General features: G+C 42.2%; 2 protein-coding genes across 6 annotated transcripts in view; one reads left to right on the forward strand and one right to left on the reverse strand.

Annotated features, from left to right (window-relative positions):
* Positions 1-667, forward strand: part of LOC119852065 (mediator of RNA polymerase II transcription subunit 1-like) — a 34,814-nt gene extending 34,147 nt beyond the window's left edge. For all 4 annotated transcript variants that reach the window (XM_038392908.2, XM_043508708.1, XM_038392906.2 and 1 more), the window contains one exon: positions 199-667. In XM_038392908.2, the coding sequence (XP_038248836.1) occupies positions 199-418 (220 nt within the window). In that variant the 3' untranslated portion in view covers positions 419-667. The remainder of the gene's footprint in view (positions 1-198) is intronic.
* Positions 668-4,648: 3,981 nt separating this feature from the next.
* On the reverse strand, positions 4,649-12,700 carry YAE1 (YAE1 maturation factor of ABCE1). 2 transcript variants are annotated; one of them, XM_038392909.2, is made up of 4 exons: positions 12,195-12,700; positions 8,979-9,268; positions 6,147-6,268; positions 4,649-5,261 (listed from the first exon to the last, which is right to left on the reverse strand). In XM_038392909.2, the coding sequence occupies exons 2-4, from the start codon at positions 9,168-9,170 to the stop codon at positions 4,823-4,825; spliced, it is 753 nt and encodes a 250-aa protein (XP_038248837.1). In that variant the 5' UTR covers positions 9,171-9,268; positions 12,195-12,700; the 3' UTR covers positions 4,649-4,822. The 2 variants fall into 2 exon arrangements, with proteins under 2 accessions (XP_038248837.1, XP_043364644.1); XM_043508709.1 differs by having other exon boundaries at positions 12,292-12,601.
* Between the last annotated feature and the right edge of the window lie 9,172 nt (positions 12,701-21,872).

A 21,872-nucleotide genomic window follows, 5' to 3' on the forward strand; every position in this document is an offset into this window, starting at 1 on the left:
GAAGAGTTATGCACATCAAGATAACTTCTGATTCAGTACACCTTCAGCTTCTGTTGGGGGTACTATTTTCCCACAGAAAAGATGGATCACTTCAGCAAGCTAGTCCTTTTTTTTTTTTTTTTTTTTTTTTAAGTGGCTGAAACTGAGTGGTTAACGTTGTAGTGAATAATGTTCTCAACTCCTTCTTTTTCCCCTCAGTTGTATGTCTGTCCCTCTTGTCATGAGAGCTATTTTCAAGAATGCTGTCACAATGAAAATTGATGGTGAAATACAAAATATGGAAGCTATCTCTGAGCAAAATCCTGAAGTGACCTGCAAGCAAACTGCGTCTTCTAACAGTACTGGAGCAAATCTTTCTGGAACCAGCATGCAAAATTCTGGCATGGAGGCAAGCAGCTCCAGAGTGTGCGATTTGTGATATCAGTATAACTAAAGCAAATACTCATCTGATGTTTACTGTGGTTCCATGTCACTTTTTTGTAGTGTCTTGAGACAATATCTATTGATTGATCGAACAGTAGAGGAGAACTTGGCAAGATCAATACTTCTGTCTAGCAAAATTTCCTCTTTTCAACCCTGCAGATTGCTAAATACAAAAAAAGTTAAAATAGTTTTAATATAAATGCAAATTTTGAAAAATCAAATGATCACTAGTGTAATGCATATATGGGCATGTAGTAGTTTAAGTTGTTAAATATTTGTAGGTGTACATATAATACAACATGCAATGTGGCCAAGGTATATTGCTGTAACCTTAAGATTGTTTTTGTTTTGTTTTTCCTTTGTGCGGTTCTATTTATTAAACCATAATGTTGCATTTACATTTTTTTAAAATGTAATGGAAAAATTGGTAAAGGTGGAAGGGGAAGGGAACTATTGTTTGAAACAGTCTGCTAGTAAGCTATTTTGTGCACAAATGCATTTTGATGCAAATGGGTTTTGACTTTGCACCATTCCCCATGTTAAATTCACTCAGAAGTGGAACTATGTAGTAAATGAAAACCCCCGTGTTGGTTTAATGTCCTCTTTTTGCAAAAAGAGTTCTGGATAATGTAGAGGGAGTTTAGGCAATACAGTTGTGCAATAAAATAATTTTGCAAACAAATGGCTATGTAACTTTTTAGTTTTAAATTCTGCCCAATGACTTGTCTTCATGAAGAATTAGCCTGATATTAGGCTTGAAAACTTAATTCAGTTGTTTTTGAACATTCAGTTGGAGTGCAAAAATGTTATAGCAGAAGTGTGGGGTTTTTTTGTTAACTACTCTCAAATCCAGTGAATGTAGGAGATAAGCAAACCATTGAAATTTGTTTTTGGCCTCTGACTAAACATACTTTCAACCAAATGAAAACGTATGTAGTGGCAACTTAAAACAGGTATAGATAGTGAGAAGCCCTACTCAGCATTCTTGTCTAGTAGGTGCTATAATTGATTTATATGGTGAGAAATGTGTATAAGACAGTACTGAACAAATGAATACTGATGTACTAAACAAAACCAGACTTCATGCCCAGAAGAATTTGCAGGCTGCTTAAACAAGAATAGAAAGTGACAAATGCAGAGAGTGTTAGGATAAATAAGGAGACAGCCATAAGAAATGTGGCAGGTTATGGAAGTAGTGTGTAGAAAATTGTGCCCAATATGCCTATGACACACAGACCCCTTGGCAAAGGGTCCCCTGTTCAACTAGTCTCAGACCGGACAAACTTACTACACCAAATATACTGCTTCCAGGGTCTTTGTCCGTAAAATGTAAGGTCTCTATTGAAAGCATGCAACTTATCAATGCTATGAGTACATGTCATATTTAAGCAATAAATATAACTAACTGGAAATAGCTGAAAGAGCAGGAAAGCATTCTTTGAAGCCTGAAAGAGCGTGATAAGGCAGAGGATGGAGAACAGATATGGTAACTGTATAGGTTTCAGAGTAGCAGCCGTGTTAGTCTGTATTTGCAAAAAGAAAAGCAGTACTTGTGGCACCTTAGAGACTAACAAATTTATTAGAGCATAAGCTTTCGTGACTATTTATTTATTAACTAATAAATTTGTTAGTCTCTAAGGTGCCACAAATACTGCTTTTCTTTTTGGTAACTGTATAAGAACCATTTTAGTGGAGGGGCTAGGCCAAGTCTGATTTCAGGGAAACTGATATGCCAGGCAGTAGGAGCATAAAGCCTGTTAAAGTTTTTAAAGAGGGAAAAGGGTGGCAATTGCATTTAAAAAAAAAAAGTGTTGTAAGATTTTTTTTTTTATTTAAATTGAATTAGATTAAAATAAATTAAGGCCTACAACAAGGCGCCAAGTTCCATCCACAAGAGACTCTGGTCCTGTGATAACCTTATTACCTAGCTTCCATTCTGGCTTTTTCTTAAGATGTAGAATAAACCTTTCATTTTTGCTACCTGGTATATTTAATGCCTTAAGACTTGCAACTCTTGTGCAGATTACCTGTCCATCTAATCCAGCCTCTTGTCTGCAACCGAAGGTGATAATGCTGGTGTTTCAAAGGAAGATGAGAACCCTAGATATGGCAAAAAATTTAGTATTCCTCCAATACCCAAAATAAGGATGAGATAGAGGGAAAATAATTCTCCTCACCAACACAAGCAAGACCCACTTCACTCATTTGGCAGGGCAAGTACTATTGCCCATATGTAGAATTAGGGGTCAGATGCTGCTGTGCATAACTACATCGGAAGGCACAGTGAGTCTCTACAGCTTCACCCCCATCACTTCCCAAGCAAGCCACAAAATCCCCACTCCTCTATCTCTGCAGAGAGCTGTACTCTGACTCTGCACTTCACACAGTAGTTGTGCTGCATTTTGAGTACCTCACAGCTATAGTGGAACTGGCCTACATCCTCTATTGTATGTAGTCAAATGCACAATGCCAAAGCAGGCTGGCAATTGTTTTTAAACCCTTGACAATCAGATGCATTACCACAAGTGGCAAAAATCATCCAAGGTTTTCTTACTATATAATTGATAGCCAGTGACTCCAACAGATTTTAAAGTGATATTCAAGACAAACGCAGTCTTGCTTAGATCCTCTTGCCTTTGCTAGTTTAAGGAACTTTCTTGGAACATTACACATATGGCAGGCACTAGTTTAGGAAGGAATATGCTCTGCTCCACTACACTACAGTTCTACTTTAAATAGAAAAACTGAAGTGAATTGCCCAGTTTTAATAGTTACAGCTTGGTAAAACAGTGGTGAGGGGAGAGACTTTTGTGTTTTAATCACTTGCTTCAGATGAAGTTTTGTCCTTGGTACTGCAACCAGTTTCAGTGAAGTGATGCTCTGAAAGCAGAGCTAACTACACCAGAGATTTGTGATGCACAATTTGATGTAATGCAAAGCTTTGTTCTATTTTGACCAAATTAAATTGGCAAAAACATCACTCAAATATTTAAACAGAAAGGAGCACATACTGCTTATTTCTGTATGGGCAGCTGCAGTTCCCACTTGTTTGAAGGAGTTCTCCACCCAGACTACCTTCTAAACAGAGGGGGACAAACTACAGCCCGCAGGCCCCTTTCTTCTGGCCCCCGAGCTCCTGCCGGGGAGCAGGGTCAGGACAGGCTTGCGGAGGAGCCAGGCCAACGCGCCAGTAGTGCAGTGAGCAGGGTGGATGGAGCCTAGCCCCTGGCCCCTCCCTGCTGCCCTCACAGTCACAGCTGCCCCAGGGCCTGGGCAGCATGGCTGCAGCTACAGCCAGTCAGCACAGCTATAGCACCACCAGACCTGGTGCTCCAGGGCGGCACAATCAGGGGGAGTTCCTGGGGAGGAGAGCGAGGAGAATTATGGGTTGCAGGCGGTCAGTCAAGAGGCCTGGGCCCTGCTGCTGGGGAACAGGGGCAGAGCAAGCCAGGGCCCCCCTCCACCACCAGCATGCTTGGCCCGTCCCTAGCAGCTAAGCTCAGACATGGAGCAAGCCCTGCTCGACTGCCAGGGAGAACAGCCAAATGAACAGAGGAAACACACAGGGAAAGGACTGAGTCCCCCTTTTCCCCCATCCCACAGGTAACATGGGGCAGGGAGAACAGGGAGGGTTGGATGGGGCAGGGGGAGCAAAGGGGATTGGATAGGGGACCTGCTTCCCAGGGGGATGGTCAGGGAGCAGAGAGCAGGGGTGTTTGGATAGGATGCTGGAGTCCCTAGAAGCAGTCAGGGGTGGGGAGGAGGGAGGGCTGGATGGGGGTTCCTGGAGGCTGGATAGGGGGCAGGGTCCAGGCCACACCTCACTGTTTGGGGAAGCATAGCCTCCCCCGCAGCCTTCCCTACCTGGCCACCATACAATTTGTGTACCCTAGGGCCAAAACTTTTGCCCACCCCTGTTCTAAACCAAATAGAAATGTTTACTTTCATTTTTGGTACTCCAGGAGCAATTGTTTTCTAGGGATAAGTCTAAAGAATCATTCAGTTCCTTTTCTGAAAGAGAATATTATAAAAAACAAGTTAAATAAATTAAGAGGAAAATGTTAGACTCCCAGACAGAGTAGCAGACACATTAGTACCCACTACAGCATTATTAAGACAGTTATACATTTGTGTATATGAAGCATTCTCCATGTCTGCAAGTTAAATCCAGGTATGAAAGCAACTTTATTATTTTTTTTGCCAACAACTGAGGTATGACAGAATATGATGAGAGCAAGGGTTTTTTGATTACATTTTAAAGGGAAACATTAGGATCAGATCACTACATTCCCATGAAATTAAATGACTAGTATGACCATCACCCTTTGAGCCCCAAAATAAAATACAAGCCTGTCAAGTTGGTTCTTAGAATCGGATTCCATTTGGCACAAGAGAAAAGTTAACTTTCCAGTTGTTGGACATGCTGTAATATGTCCAGTGACAAGCCTAGCTGCTCTCCTAAACAGGCGGTCTCTTCTTTAAGCCAAGCAAGGGTTGGCCTTTCAGAATGTGTGTGTTCTTTTGTCCTCCTCCAACTGTCAGACTGCAAGGAGTCAGCCCCACCATTACTCCTGCAAGAGTTTTCACTCAACTCAGACTCATTTTCACAGAGTCTTCCAGTTTCAGTTCCATCAAATTCATTCTCCACTGGAATTGTATGACTAAGGTCCATGTCCTGAACAGAATCCAATAACTCTCCAAGGTGGGGCTGTGGACTGATAGAATTCATATACTTAAGCACACATTTTTCATACTTGCCAACTTCAGCCAGGAGGTTATTTATCTTACTCAGCAAAGCAGAAATTTGTCCATTAAGATGACACCAAGACAAGAGTGCACTGAAAAGAAAAACAAAACAGGTGGAAATGAAAGTGATTCTGTACACTTCAGTGAGTTGCATGTTTGCTTGAGGTTGGGTGAAAAGGTGACCAAAGTTAAAACGTAATTCCATTTTTGTGTATACATTTCATGCATGTGTGTTTCAGGGAAGTTCAACAGGAAAAGCTGAATATTCAGCCAAAAGTGTAGATTCAGATAACTCACTGAACCACTAAGATCCTGCTAATTTTAAGTGAGGAATGGGAGGAGGGCTAAGAATTACCACACTACATTTTTGGTTCTGAAGAACAATTGTAATAGCAACAGCCACTATCACATAGTAGTGTAGTTCCTACTACACTACTACTATGTGTAGATGGTTGCATTGGGTTACATACTCTTGCGTCCAAGGACAGAACTGTGCTCCACAAGGATGCCTCAGCTAACGGAGCCAAGGGTAAGACAAATACTGAGGCAGGGTTCTCAGTGACAGGACCATGGCCCGTACCTGAGAAAATCAGATTGACCTCTAGAATGACTGTTCTGATTAAAACGCAAGACCAACTTTTTTGCTAAAGCCTTCTCAGGTAACGGCATCTTTCTCACCGCCCATTTTCAGTTAGTGCTACCTAAAGAATTATGCCTGGTACTTACAGCATAGCTATAGGCATTTTAGGAATATTTTACATAATATAATCTGAAGTATGAAATGACTAAGTAAAATTTTCCAAAGCACCTAGATGACTTGGGAGTCTAAATTCAATTTACTTTCAGTTTTTAAAATGGGATTTTAGCTCCAAAGTCACTTTTGAAAGTATTACCCTAAGTCATCTCAGCAGTTGACAAACAGTAGATCCAGATTTTCATATAAACACACCACACAATCTCAAAGCTTCAACATTTACCTAAGGGTCCCTTTGAGTTGGCCACAGGTCATCATCATCTCAGCACCCTGTTTGTAACCCCGATTGAAACCCTGCTGAAGTGAAAGCTCTTTCCCAGCCTCAACACCATCTCTATAACCTTCCTGTAAGCAAGACGAAAGGTTACTGATGTCAGTAATCCAGCTACAAGCAGAGATTCTTTTACAAGAAATTATACAAGAGCTCAAATCTATACAAACATTCAGGTTCTTGGAATGTGTCTTTCTAATTTGGCTAGATGCATGCAAAACTTGTATACTGTACCATCCAGCAGAAATGAGAGATTCACAAAACTAAAAGAACAAAAATTTTTCTTGATGTTTTATAAACATGATCATTTTGACTCCCTTTTTCAGAACTATATACAGTGAGGTCAAAATAATTGACTGTACTATAAATATGTTTCTTTATTCTACACACATAGTAACATGGATTAGAACAGCAATTCTTGTCCTCTTCCATACTGCAACCTCAAGTTTCAACAGCAAAAAAGTTTCAGGACCCCTTTTACCATCTAGCCACAAAAAAGGAATGGTAGTCACCACCCCCAGGCTGAGAAGCTATGAATGAAAACATAGAACTTGCTCTCCGAGATGTACTATTTTCTGCTCAAGGAAATTGGAGATGTTGGAATTTCAACTATGAAAATATCAGATGTGGTTAATAAGGAGCTAGCATCAGGAGTATCTTGAAACAGAAGAATAAAGTTTCCTTGAAGTAGCCAAAATCCAGATGCCTTTTTCAAAGAACAATGCTCTGTCTAGGCCAGTGGTTTTCAAACTTTTTTCATTTGCAGATCCCTAAAAAATTTCAAATGGAGGTGCCGAGCCCTTTGGAAATCTTAGACATAGTCTGCAGACAACCACAGGTTGAAAACCATTGCTCTAGTCCCACAGCAGTACCCTCCCTAATCTATGGCCCCGACCATAGCTTTCCCCTCAACCTATTATTTTGATCAGATCTTGATCACCAAAGAGTGGAAGTTTAATGTTCCTGGCACCATGACTCATAGTGATGCTACATTTATTAAGAGTTTATCCAATGCCCATTAGAGTAAATGGCATGAGATCAAATCCTAAGAGTCTAGTACTCCAACTTCAACTGGTATTGTTTTGCCCTTCGTCTGACTCTGCAGGATTTTAGGATTTCTTTGTTAAAATGAGCCTTCAAAAAAATTCATTTTTTACTGTTATTTTCAGTTCTATAGGAAGACAAATTAGAGGAATTACTATATGTTGGTTACTACAGGGCTACACTGAACTGCTGATTTTTAATCTGGACCTGCCATTGATTTAAGTGGTGATTTCTACTATTTAAAAAAATGCTAAGATATGGTTCATATAATTAAACAAGGCAAATGAAGATGCATCACTCATAATTTACAAACACAGATCTCCTATCATGATACACCTGGTCTGAGTCTGGACTTTGGCTGGAGAGAGAGAGATGGAATTTAAGCAAAACAGACGAACCAGATACCTGATAACATATAGGATTTATAGAATCATAGAACTGGAAGGGACCTCGAGAGATCATCTAGTCCAGTCCCCTGCACTTGTGGCAGGACTAATTATCTAGACCACTGGTTCTCAAAGCCGGGTCTGCCGGTTGTTCACGGAAAGCCCCTCGTGGGCCGGATCAGTTTGTTTACCTGCCACATCCGCAGGTTCAGCTGATCGTGGCTCCAGGCCAATGGGGGCTGCGGGAAGCAGTGCGGGCCAAGGGAAGTGCTGGCCGCCCTTCCCGCAGCCCCCATTGGCCTGGAGCAGCGAACCGCGGCCAGTGGGAGCCGCGATCGGCTGAACCTGCGGACGCAGCAGGTAAACAAACCAGTCCAGCCCTCCAGGGGCTTTCCCTGAAAAAGCGGTGGACCGGCTTTGAGAACCACTGATCTAGACCATTCCTGACGGGTGTTTGTCTAACCTGCTCTTAAAAATCTCCAATGATGGAGATTCCACAACCTCCCTAGGCAATTTAGTCAAGTTCTTAACGACACTGGCAGGAAGTTCTTCCTAATGTTCAACCTAAACCTCCCTTGCTGCAATTTAAGCCTGTTGCTTTTTATCCTATCCTATCCTCAGAGGTTAAGAAAAACAATTTTTCTTCCTTCTCCTGGTAACAATCTTTTTTCATACTTGAATATATATATGGGCACTTTACATGTTCAATGTACTATGCAAACTCATTAATACTCATAACACACTTGGGAGATAGAAACATATTATTTCCTCATTTTATAGCTGGAGCAAATGTACTCAAGGCCGAAGAGCAGGCCAGTGGCAGAACTGAAATTAGAATTCAGAAGATTCTTCCTGCCAACCTGACCTCCCACTTTTTTCTTTTCAAAGGAAACTGTGGTAGGCACCCAGGGACCATTTTGCTATCGCTGTGATCAGTTGTGATCATCAATCAGGTGAACAGTTGCATGACTAAATTTGCATATTTTTGCCTCTGAAGATCTAACCTCCTATTGAGGTTCAGGAATTTATACAAAGAACACCCATGAGTAGTTGGGGGAGTTACAAACATAAATACATTATGCACCAAGAGCAGATTAGATATACAGAATTTTGGCTACAATTTCTCAATTTGCAGGCACTCTCCCCCTAGAAGAATCTCAAGTGTGTTCTGGTTGGTAACATTTCCTTAATAACTTGCTCAGTTTTTAGTTTCATATGGAACAAATTGATCTATAATAACTTTTAAACAGCCATCCTTCATTTTCCTTTAAATCACTCATGCAGGTATCAATTTATGTATTAAAGAAAATGGCCAAAAGGCTACTAAAAATAAAGTAATGGTTATAAAAATTACTTTGACTCTTTTCTCCATGGTGATCTTCCATTCTTTCTGCACTAGATGCAGTTCATCAGCATCTTCATCAAACACATCCTCACTGGGCCGGCTGACTGCAGCTTTCACCCACGACATTGTAGTAGTAGCAACAAGGATTCCAGTACATGTGGTAAAAGTGTGAGAATCTGAGCAATTCTTCCTCCCGAGCATCAAGTTAAAACCACAGGCAGCATGTCCAAGTTTTGAGGAAAAGTAACTAAAGAACCAGAGATCCTAGAACCTGGATGCACTTTACTATCACAGTACACCTGTAGAGATAAACAAATCAGACTGTCAAAGAAAAGCCATCTTGTGAGGTCATAATTTCAGCCATCTCTTAATTTCTTTGTTTCCAATAACAGTAACACACATATAGAGATCAAACTTACCATCCCTATTTTAGCATCTTTTATGCCTTGATTAGAAAGATTTCTTTATATTTTGAGTGGAAGGATTAGCTGTTTCCAGCTGAAGTTTATTAAAGATTAAAAGACTAAGTGGGTTGTTTTAACTTTTGTACTGAATAAAGCACAGAGAGGCTAAAATGACTTGGTTGGATCTGTGCAATCCAGAAAATGCAGCCACTCAAAAATGGCTTAAGAAAATTACAGCAAAGCCTGTTTTATGGACTCCACTTCCAATATGCCGTCTTCATCGTAAGCAACAACTTCCAAAGTTTTTAGTATTATTTTGTTCAATCTTTAGGGAGGGGAGATGCTCTAGTAGTTAAAAGACAAGACTGGGGATCCAAGAATCCTGGCTCCTGTTCAAAGTCACACACATCACGAAACTGAGTCACTTAATGTATTTATGCCTCAGTTTCCCCATCTGGAAAACATGGATAATACACATATTGCCATCTCACAGAATTGTTATCAGGCTTAAGGTATTCATGTTTGTAAAGTGCTTTGCAACCACAGAATGGAAGGTGCTATGTAAGTGCCAAATATTATAGTTTAATTAAACCACCATCACTAAATGACCTGTTTTTATTGGTCCCTTAAGTACTTTCACAGCACTCCCCAAAATTGGAAAAGCTAATAAAAAAGGTGCAGGGGCAGAAGAAAAGAAAGAGCATGTAAACAGGAAGAAAAGAGGTCCAATAGGTCAGAGATCAATTGACTTGAACTGAAAAGAAAGTCAGAGAGGATCACTGGCTGAAATTTAGAAGACTGCTCCATAGACTGGCCTCCTGGATAACGGGACAACACAAGGAAAGCCTGAGGACAGAAATAGTAATTCCACTCCAGTGCCCTATCTATTATGCCACCCTGCTTCTTCTGAGACAAAGCAATAAAGCAGACTGGAGGGACTGATGAGAGATGTATACAATACAGATATGTCTGTCCACTTGCATTCCTCTGTTACTGATAAGAGAGGTGTGGTGATACACATGTTCATATACAAAAGTTTTGAGTGGCTGCATTTTCTGGATTGCACAGATCCAACCAAGTCATTTTAGCCTCTCTGTGCTTTATTCAGTACAAAAGTTACCAGCGGGGGGGGGGGGGGGGGAAGCGGTTGGGAGGGGAAGAAACCTTTTGTAGTGATAATCAAGGTGGGCCATTTCCAGCAGTTGACAAGAATGTCTGAGGAACAGTGGGGGGTTGGGGGATAAACATGGGGAAATAGGTTTCAGAGTAGCAGCCGTGTTAGTCTGTATTCGCAAAAAGAAAAGGAGTACTTGTGGCACCTTAGAGACTAACAAATTTATTAGAGCATAAACTTTCGTGAGCTACAGCTCACTTCATCGGATGCATTTGGTGGAAAAAACAAATCTCTCCTCTGTTTTTTCCACCAAATGCATCCGATGAAGTGAGCTGTAGCTCACGAAAGCTTATGCTCTAATAAATTTGTTAGTCTCTAAGGTGCCACAAGTACTCCTTTTCTTCATGGGGAAATAGTTTTACTTTGTGTAATGACCCATCTACTCCCTCTCCTGCTGGTAATAGCTCACCTTAAGTGATCACTGTGGTTACAGTGTGTATGGCAACACCCATTGTTTCATGTTCTCTATGTATATAAATCTCCCCACTGTATTTTCCACTGAATGCATCCGATGAAGTGAGCTGTAGCTCACGAAAGCTTATGCTCAAATAAATTTGTTAGTCTCTAAGGTGCCACAAGTACTCCTTTTCTTTTTGCGAATACAGACTAACAAGGCTGCTACTCTGAAACCTGTCATTTTCAGATACAGGCACCCATGTTATCTTCAATCCGCTCCTGTTCCCAAAAGTCACACCTTTCCCACTCCCTTCCCCTATTATCACAATGCTTTCCTAGTAAACACTTTGAGACAAAGAGCACAATATGCAAGGAGAAAATGGTTTCTGTTGTCATGTGTGCTTCACTCAATTCTTTTACCACACCAGGGCAACAGGAAGAGAGATAAGATGCATTACTAACCCCAGGCATTTAAAAATTATGAATGAGACCTCAAAATAAAATATTCAAAATCCAGCTGTCTTAAAAATAATATATTTTGTGTTCACTTTATTTGCCTTTTGATGCTGGAGCCTTTAGAGTTTGCATTTTCAAGTCGTCGTCCCCCCCAACCATGTAGACTAGATTGGTTTTTTTAAGTGAAAGCCGAGACCCTTTGCTAACAGCACCATTACAGCCGCTGGGTATCAAGAAATATGACGTCATACCTAAATACTTGGCATGAGAGTTGGCAATACTGAGGACCATCATCAAACCAAACCGGTCAAAAATCTCGCCGACAAAAGTAAATTCACTCACATGAGATGGAAACAAACAAAAAACTCTCCCCAGGACAGATATTTTAGTTATGTATAAAGAAAAGGAGTACTTGTGGCACCTTAGAGACTAACAAATAAGGTGCCACAAGTCCTCCTTTTCTTTCTGCGAATACAGACTAACACGGCTGCTACTCCGAAACCTTTAGTTATGTATGTATTTCTGGTCAACTTCCCACATGTTATCCAGGGGGCCATCGCACATTGTGCCACACGCTGGCATTTTTACTTCTGGGGGCTCCTAATTCTTTCGTAGAAGGCTTCCCCCCGCCCAGTTTGCGCCTGATCATTTCACAGAGACAAATTCAACCTCAGTGACACAGACAGACACACACACACGCTGGCAGAGCCGCCTCTTTCAGGCGGGGGAACTGAGATTTCTCTCCCTCCAGCGCCTACTCGCTCAACCTGCTACCCCCGCACGGTCATCCCTTACCAGGAGGGCAGACTCTTCTGCCAGGGCTAGCAGCCCCCCTGGCTCGCAGGCCCAGGTGGAGAACAGAGCGCAGCCATTTTGTCTAAGGGCACGCTGCCTTCACACCCGCTAGAAGCAACGAGGGAACAGCAGCCATCTTTGCTAAGGGCGGCCTCACTGCCACCCCCGCGGCGGAGGATGCAGGGAAACGGGCGGCCATTTGAACAGACCGGGCTTCACACCCACTGGAGGCAATGGGGGGGGGGGGGGAGGGGAAGAGAGGGAGGAGTTGGCGGCCATCTTTAATAAGGGCAAAAATCGTTCCTCGGCAGCCACAGCTCGAAAATCGCGGCCAGGGCGTCGCCTTCTCGTCAGGAGGCGGGGCTGGGGCTGGGGCTGGGGCAGCCCCCGGGTTCTACAGCCCGCTTGACACGCTCGAGCCCGCTTGCGTCGGGGGGAGGGGAGGTAACCGTGGCAACAAAGGGATTAAATCCCGGCCAGAGGGGCCGCGCCCCGGGGAATGGAGCTGGGGCCGCCGCCGCCGCCCAAGCTCACCGCCCGGGAGTGCGTGCAGGCGCCGGCCTGGCCCACCAAAGGTTGTGCCTGTGCCCAGGTGGCGTCGCAGGGAGCTCCCGGGGGCACCTGCGGCTCTGCCCCCCTCCCCCCCCTTCTGGGAACGGAGCTCCCGGGGGGGGGGGGTCTGCCCCGGATTCCGCCCTGCCCCGGGCCTCAGCAAGGGGCATGCGTAGCGGTGCTGTCGTCATCCCCAAATCTTCAACAAGTATGTCGGCAGCCCCCGCCCGTCGCTGTCACGAGAGGGGCTTAAAAATAATAAGATTTAAAGATAAATAAAGGAGTGACCAAAACAGGAGTTCTTTTGCTTTGTCTTTTGAGCCTTAAAGGGTGCACGTGGATCACGCTTTCAAATGTGCTCCATAAGCATGAAGTGCAAAATGCAAAAAAAAAAAAAAAAAAGAAAGTTGAGATTCTCATCTAATCACTTGACTCCAGGAGGTGGGTCTCTAAGAAACACCAATATTGTGCTAGGGTTGCCACCTGTCTGGCTTTTACCTGCACAGTCCAGTTTTTGGCTTTTGTGTCTGGGTGCCCCGGTGCCTGGTTTTCAACTGGACACCAAAATCCTGGTTACTGGGGGGGGGAGGGGGGCAAGGATGCCGGATCATTAACCTTTGCTGGCCCTGCTCAGGTACAGCTGCCTCCTACCTGGCTCCTACCTTGGGGGGGAGGTGGGGCAGGGTCTCAGGAGTCTGGTTACCAGCAATTAGAAAAGTGGCACTCCTACCTGAGATTCATGCTAAAATTCTCACGAGCTGGCAACACTGCGTGTGACCTGTATCTGGAAACCAACCTCGTTGCAGTTTTTTTTTGCCATTGCCAGACCCCAAGGACCACCTGATGCCACAAGCTGATCATGGGGCCAACAGCTTGACTCACAGGGACTGTGTGATGATTCATGGTGCCCTTGAGCTGTCAATATGGATTGTGTAGTGCCTAGAACCACTATGGAGACAATACTAATGTGTCTGATGCTCCGATGTGAACATCATAGTGGGAACTGGGGATAGAACAGAGTCACTTTATACCCTTAGCTGTGTCTGTGAAATGCATGATGCCACAAAACTATCTTGGAAAATTCACTCTCCAGATCTGCAAAAACAAGACCTCAACATCCCAAAACCAAAAACCAACTAGCTCTTCAAACTCCCATGATCATACTGTGACAATGAGGGTCCAGACACCGGAAGAGGAGAACAGGGGATTTGAACCCTAAAGAATAAGTAGTTGAATTAACTGATTATATAAAATGTTATTGTACTATAACAGTATATTGAGTCAGGTCTTTTATGAAAGCTTGTAATGTCCTGAACTTGATGGTCATTATGAGATATGTCTACAGACCGTGGTTATATATTTATGTGTTTGTGTAGATATACAACTCTGCTCATAACTTGTTCTGCAACATTCAGATCCACGTCATACCAGGGCAGTTAGGCAGGGAGGGGCTGCCTTCCCAACCTGAGGCAACTAGCTCCAAGCACCTTGTATTGTACAACCCAGGGAAGGACAAATGATGGGCTATTAGAGTTAATGGGAAAATGTTGAGACATCCTGGCTAGAATTTCCCCAATCTGAATAACCATGAATCATCATAGTCAGAGAAAGAGAGGGGGAAAAAAGGAGCAATCCTTTTAAAAAGGAAGGGGTTTAAACTGAAGACTATCCAGAAACTGAAGCCTGGTGTACACGACACAGGTCGACGTGAGGCTGGTCACATTGACCCAATTATGTCAATGTATGCCCTACAGCCTTGTCCCACAGATGTAAGTGCCCTACTACACCAACATCATAACTCCATTTCCATGAGAGCCATAAGACTTATGTCTCAGCCCAGCTAATGGAAAATCACAGGTGACAAGACAGTGCTTGGAGTCACATAGGTGAGTCACATGTCCATGCATGACTCCACTTAGAGTAGGAAGCTATTACCTGTACCCTAGACAGAACGTTCACAAGACAGTCCATTCAGTGTAGATGGGCATCTTCCATTGTGAGTTAAGTGTCATTTTGATGAGGCACTTAATCTGAATAGTCCCTCCAAGATGGGCTGGCTAATTACCTTGTGGACGTTACCCCAGGAACAAACATTTGAAATCCAGGTATAGAGCCAATACTCATAACTTCAAATACAAAAATGATACATTTATACAAATAGCAGAATTATATTCAGCGAGTCATAAACTTTCCACAGACAACTTACTTGACAACCTTTGAACAAGATTTGTTTCAAATATATAACTGTGGTTGCAACAATGACCTATATGGTCATATTTTAACCAGATAATGTCACCCAAGGGCACAAAGGATTTGCCAGACAGGATCAGTCCATCAGTTTAGATATGCTGCTTCTCATACTGGCGTAAACCGTACATGATGCTCTAGATAAGCCACGACTTCTCATCAACAACTAACTTCCTCCCTTTCACTCATTAATATCCATCTTTCTTTAGTTCATCAGCCAAGTCTACAAAACAGGAGACAAATAATTAGTTTTGGCTCCTATTTTCAAAAGAAATACAAACAATTCAATTACACCACTCTTGTGAGTAAAGGTTACAAAATTAGAGCTCAAGTGAAAGAAGCAGGCAAAAATTGAGCATTTTTACACTTGGTATTTGGGCTACTCTGGGGGTTGATGCAGCCCCTGGCATTAACTAGAATAGCCAAGGGCTCCCTATTGTCTGCTCTGCAGTTCAGGACAGCCCAGACTCTCACTACAGAAACTTTTATTGCAATCCTTTATTGCCCCTGGAACATCAATATGTGCTAAGGCTTATGATGGGACCATGGTAGGGCCACTTACAGTGACTCTATGCTGTACATGTGCTGGGGAAATTCTACTCTAACTGAGATATGTTGTTGTAGCAGTGTATGGGGCTGAGGCAGGGGATGGACTTAAGTGATGGTTGAGTTCAGTGCAGGGACAATGATAGCTAAGGGGAAGAAGAATAGAACCAGATGAGTAAATAAGCCGCTGTTGAGCAGTGTGAAGTGTGGAGAACCTCAAGGTATAATATAATCAACAGTGTTGCTGCAAGGGTTTGGGCCCACCAGTCCTTCCTAGATGTTTGGTGGTGCTTTCTGTGTACCATCAGTTTAGAGACGGGATGTAGACTCATCAGGCTCTAAAGGCTCTAAAGCTGCCAGAAACCAAACAGTGCAATGACCCTAGGCACAATGACTTTAAGTTACAATAAAGAATCAATCCAACAGTTCCTAAACCTGGCCCCTATGGGCAATATGGTACAAGGATATAAAGGAAACCATGTCTCACTATATACATCCTCCAGTCTGCAGGCCATTGCCCTATATCCTCCTGCCAATAATGAAATGTGGGTGCCCAGTTCTCATGTTGCCTACTCCCCAGCCTTCCGTCTACAGGTAGCTCCCATGCTGCTGCCTCCAGCCTGCTACTCCTGCTCACATGCAGCCTACAGGTTCACTACAGATGCTATGGTGGCACAGCTACAGTGCTACAGTAGCACCATTGTGTAGACACGTGCTACAGTGACAAAATGTTTTTTTTTCCATTGGTGTAGTTAATCCATCCCCTCAAGAGGCGGTAACTAGGCTGATGGAAGAATTGGGGTGACCAGATGTCCTTATTTTATAGGGACAATCCTTATATTCAGGGCTTTGTCTTATATCTGGTCACCCTAGGAACAATTCTTCCACTGACCTAGCGGTGTCTATAGGCAGCTTAGGTTGCCTTAACTATGTCCCTGCATGGTGTAGCTAGGTAGATCTAAGTTTTAGGTGTAGAGGCCAGGCCTATGGTTTCCTCCTGAGCCTGGTGCCTCTCTGACCTCAGCATATTATTTATTTTTCTTGTACACTGGTGATTATGGAGCGTTCTACTAGCTTGATGTTGAGCTAGGTCATTCAATGACCTCCACTGTCTAGATCCTTTCCCTCCAGCCCAATCAAGGAGGATGGAAGATACCCAGTAGTGAGCCAGCAGGGTTAATTTGAATGCCATAGACTTAATGTGGTTTTAAATATTGCATCTCCCAGCACAGGAAGCAACACCTTAAATTAACCAACAAAAGGGTTAAAACTGAACCCCTAGATAGGGTGACCAGACAACAAATGTGAAAAATCGGGACATGGGGTGGGGGGTAACAGGAGCCTATATAAGAAAAAGACCCAAAAATCAGGACTGTCCCTATAAAATAGGGACACATGGTCACCCTATCCCTAGACTCAGTGATGATTAGGGTATGTCATGGGAACATGTATATTACCTAGCTCTATCATAGCACCTTCTATTCAGAAATCTCAACGTACTGGACAAGCATTAACAAATCAAGTCACACAACACTCCTGTGAGGAAGGTAAAGGATACTGTACTTAGGAAACATTTCACCTCCCTTTGGGACTATTTCCCTTGCTTAACAGCACCCAGCACCACTGCACAACAGTTTAGGACAAAATATCCCACTGAAAGTGGAGGAAGAATATAGAGAAGTGGAATTTAGTTATCAGAGCTGGAATTTTGCCGGGATACCAGGGATAACACCCTAACTTTTGCAACTTTTGGCATTAAACTATGGCCTTGATTTACTCAAAGGGAGTAATGTTACTTCTGAATCACCAGAAGTATTTGTTTCCTCACCTACACTAAGCTTTTTCCCGCCCACATGCTGACCCATTTGTTTTGTGAGATCCATAGTACAAGACTAAAGCTGCAGGTTGTATATCCCTCTTCTCCACCCCCACATATTCCCTATTATTAAACAACATCTAAACTAGTTTGTCCTTGAACTTTGCCACAATTTTCTGCCATCTCCACCCCAATGCTCCCAATCATTTAAAAAAGAGGGGGAAGTTATTCTTTCCCTTCTCCTCGTATTACAAAAAAAAGTGACATTTGCCAGTCTATTTTAAACAAAGGTGTAGAACAACCTTGTTATTCTTCCTTCTTGCGGAATCATAACCACTTTAGGACCTTCTATTGAATATCCACAGACAACAGAGAGGTTTGGCTTTTGCTGAGTTATAAATGGGAATGGATAAGCATGAAAATAAAATATTTTCCACCCTCTCCCCATTTGCCCCAGACTTGCTTTGAGCTTCCCAAGGGAAACCAGCCTCACAGCTTGGAAAACTCTAGTCTGAACTGTGTGTTCAACATAGTAGCTGATACAGTTTATTAATACTGACTTACTTTGCCTCATCCAGTCAATTTCCTTGATTTGCTTCTAAAATAATTGGGTTTTGTTCAGCCCATAGATACTTTTCATGTTCAGTCTGGAATTTATATTAATGTATATTATATTATTAAATACATACCTCCCGATATTCCTAACTGTTTACAGGAATAAAAACTGAAATCTTTTCACAATGAGAGCTATTCATCATGAAATTAGATTGCATGAATAGGAAAATATTACAGCAATAAGGACAAGATATACATTGCAATATGATAAATACCAACATCTTAGTTGTTTACTTGTAGTTATTGTGTGGCTATAGTTTTAATACTGGAAATGCTTCTCGCTATTCCTCAAGTCCCCAAAACACTGAAAAGACCATATATCCGTAGCTTACAGATATCCCTCAGTTTGGAGCTATTGTCTTTGTCTCTTTACTCATGTTTCTTGACACATAGAGCTGGCTTGCTTTGTTTGCACAATTATTGATCTGCATGTGCAAATAATGATTGTAAATGTAATTGATCTGAGGAAAATGCTTTATTCCTGTAGTGAATTTCCCTGAAGAATCATATATTTAGTCAAATCACACTACCTTTACATCACAAAACTTGCTGTGTTTCACAGGAGAGAAATGTCAGCTTTTTTCCTTTGGCTTTTTAGAAGACAAGTTACTCTCTCTTTTTTATTCTTTGTATAAACTCAGGCAAATGTTGAGAGAGACCACAAGAATAGCAATTGTATAATGCTGATGCACTTGACTGAACTGCATGTAACAGAGCTAAAAAGTACAAAAGATAAACCGTGGTATATACTGATTTCATTTCTAGCTATATCCATTAAAACAGTTCTAAGTATCAGAGGGGTAGTTGTGTTAGTCTGTATCCACAAAAACAACTGTTTTTAAAACAGTTCTGAGAGTGGTGGTGGACAGTTCCCGAAAGAACTAGTTAGAATATGACATTACCACTCTTCTGGATTCAAATCTCAGTCCTGAAAGGTACTGAGGTGCTCAGCCCTTCAGAACTTTCATTGATGTCAATATGAGTTGAAGGAGCACCCCTCTTTACAGGATCAGGATCCAGCTAAGCAAAAAACAATCATGCCACAATGCATGTCCTGAAGATTACTGGCTAGCTAGGAAGAGTTTAACCCATAGTTATTCATGCCTTTGGTCCTTTGCATTTTTTCACAGGAATTATATATGTATAGCTACATCCAATCATCTGTGCATATTTAGCCAGTTGCATTTTCCCAGAGGTCAAAACAAAACTAGTTCTATCTACAGTACACAAGAACTTTTCTGGTGTAATTATTATGGGCCAGAGTCTGTCACCTTCATTCACTCTGAGAAGTACCTTATTACACAAGTAGTAATTGATTTCAGTGGCTCTACTCGTGGAGTAAAGCACGGGTGGACAACCGGTGGCTCCGGAGCCACATGCGGCTCTTCAGAAGTTAATATGTGGCTCCTTGTAAAGGCACCGACTTGTTGTGCTATAAGTGTCAACTTTCCAACATGTCAGAGGGTGCTCACTGCTCAACCCCTGGCTCTTCGACAGGCCCTGCCCTCACTCCACCCCTTCCCACCCCCTCCCCGAGCCTGCTATGCCCTTGCTCCTCCCTTCTCCCCCCCAGAGCCTCCTGCACACCACGAAACAGGTGCAGGGAGGGAGGGGGAGGTGCTGATTGGTGGGGCTGCCGGTGGGTGGGAGGCACTGGGAGACGGGATGTGGGGGAGTGGATGGGGGGCTGCTGACATATTACTGTGGCTCTTTGGCAATGTACATTGGTAAATTCTGGCTCCTTCTCAGGCACAGGTTGGCCACCCCTTGCCACTCAGCATAAGCAAGAGTACAGAATCCGAATTTTTGTTATGCCCCTTTTAGACAGGACCAGATTTTCAGCAGCTCAGTAGTCTCTAGTTCTTTAAGAATTTTCAAACTGTGGTGATCATATGTTAGGGCCCAAACTTTTGGTTATCATATTACATACTATTGGCCTGATCTTGCCTTCCTTTGCTCATCCAAAATTTCCACTGACTGTAGAGGAGGCTTGGGGAAATCAGGCTTGGCCTCTCACACTTTCAATAGCAACAACTCTTCAGAAAACTGGAATAGTCTTTAGTTTTGCATGAAATCAAGTATGTGCAAATCAAGTACGTGCCTTTGAGGGGCTGGGTAGAAATTTTATAATTACTTAGTGCATTAGCTACCTCACTTATTCATCACTCAAGTGCTGTATGAGGAATGAGGTAATTGTATATTATCAAATGAAAACATATTTACCATCCCATAATTATATGGGACTAAATTCAGAGGTGAGGTGTTCGGTGCTAGAAGTTATTTGTTAGTGGGTATAATGGAAACTAATTTGGGGCAACTTACACACTGAGAGGCTGCAAGGAGTAAGGATATGTAAGGTCACTACTTTAATTTACACTTTCATACACCCTTGTTAGTTGCTTTTACTGCTACTTCCCATATACGCGTCACTTCTGAATTTACCTCATATAGGCTATTGCTCTGTAATATCTTTAGCTGCCCATTACAAAGGAGGTGAAAAATGGTGTTTGCAATGGGAACTGGGTTGTAACCTTAATGATGTAGAGATTCCAAACTGATGGCACTATTGGGTAAAACTATCACAGTGTCACATGCCTGTGGATTAGTGTCCATGTTTATATGTATTATTTATAGATGAACTATCGGTATGTTTGACAGTCAGTTCCAACTGGGAACTTTAGCAAAAATGCATACGTGAAATTTCCTAGAGATGTTTTAGGGTGGTTCTAAATAGCCTGACTAACTTAATTCTCTCTGTTTAAGAGCTGTCATATTCTACTCAGGAGCATCTTTTTTTCAGGATTTTTAGCAGAAACATTTCCATTTTAATAAAAAGACTGATTTACTAATTTAGCTAACCAAAACCCGGAGCGTCTCAGAAAACCTGCTTAGCACATGTGAAATTGCTACCATTGTTTTTTCTAATGACATGAGATCAAGCAATTTATAAATACTTTAGTGGTGTGCTGAGGACTGCATTTTATCCCCATGGAATGCTATGTCAAAAGAAAATTCTCAGAATATATTAAGGCAGCGAAACAGTATAATTTATGGTTTCTTGAAAATCTGAAATATTTACCCATCTCTCACACCCACATCCACTCATTTGACAATGTCTGCTTTTCTGAATTACCAACTCTAAACATCACCAATTTTCAATTCTCAAAGGATGACACCTAAAGTTTATATGTCAAACAATAAGTATATGCCTGTGTATTTGTGTTTTATAGGTATGTATTTTTACTCTGCTATCTTTGTGCTTCTTATAGAGACTCCAAAAAGATCAGGGGCATATTTCAAATTCACATCAATAAGGACTCCAGGCTCTGTTATAAGGTTTTCATTCAACTCCATCCCTTAGATCTTGTAAGTAATCTGTTGGATATCCTACAGGCTCTCTTTCATAAAGCTTTTAACACAGAGTTGAGCAGGTTGCATGTCTGAAGTTGCCTGATTGCCAATATTCTGCTCTCTGTGCTCTGAAATTTACTATCACAATAAAACAGATACCTTCCCCTGCATACCAAACTGAGCTGGCTATGAAGAACAACCACTGAAACTCTGCATTGATTTCATGGATCTGATTTAATTGATAGCAGCATTCAATCCTTTCTACTGTCTTATTCCATTCATTGTCTCCCTCTCCTGGCAGTTCAGACTGGACTCACTATACAGCAAATCTAATACCGAACTGCTGCAATTCTCCACCCTGCAAAGAAAGGAGTCAAACTATTGTTGGATGATAAATAACTAATCTCTTTATTTTTCCCTCCAATTCTTTTTGGTATTATTTACACTCCCCCCTCCCACACACAATTGCCTCTAATGAGGGAGAGCATGATGCATTGCTTGAGACAGCGGGGGCTAAATGCGGTGACCCAAGAGGTCCCTGGCAGTCCTAT

Source organism: Dermochelys coriacea, chromosome 2, assembly GCF_009764565.3.
Source record: "Dermochelys coriacea isolate rDerCor1 chromosome 2, rDerCor1.pri.v4, whole genome shotgun sequence".
Lineage (NCBI taxonomy): Eukaryota > Metazoa > Chordata > Testudines > Dermochelyidae > Dermochelys > Dermochelys coriacea.

Coding starts and splice junctions, on each gene's coding strand:
- YAE1 (XM_038392909.2), bottom strand. CDS start 9,170: ATGCTCGGGAGGAAGAATTGCTCAGATTCTCACACTTTTACCACATGT. Junction 6,269..8,978: donor CCATGGAGAAAAGAGTCAAA/GTAATTTTTATA, acceptor TCTTGCTTACAG/GAAGGTTATAGAGATGGTGT. Junction 5,262..6,146: donor CAACTCAAAGGGACCCTTAG/GTAAATGTTGAA, acceptor TTTTCTTTTCAG/TGCACTCTTGTCTTGGTGTC.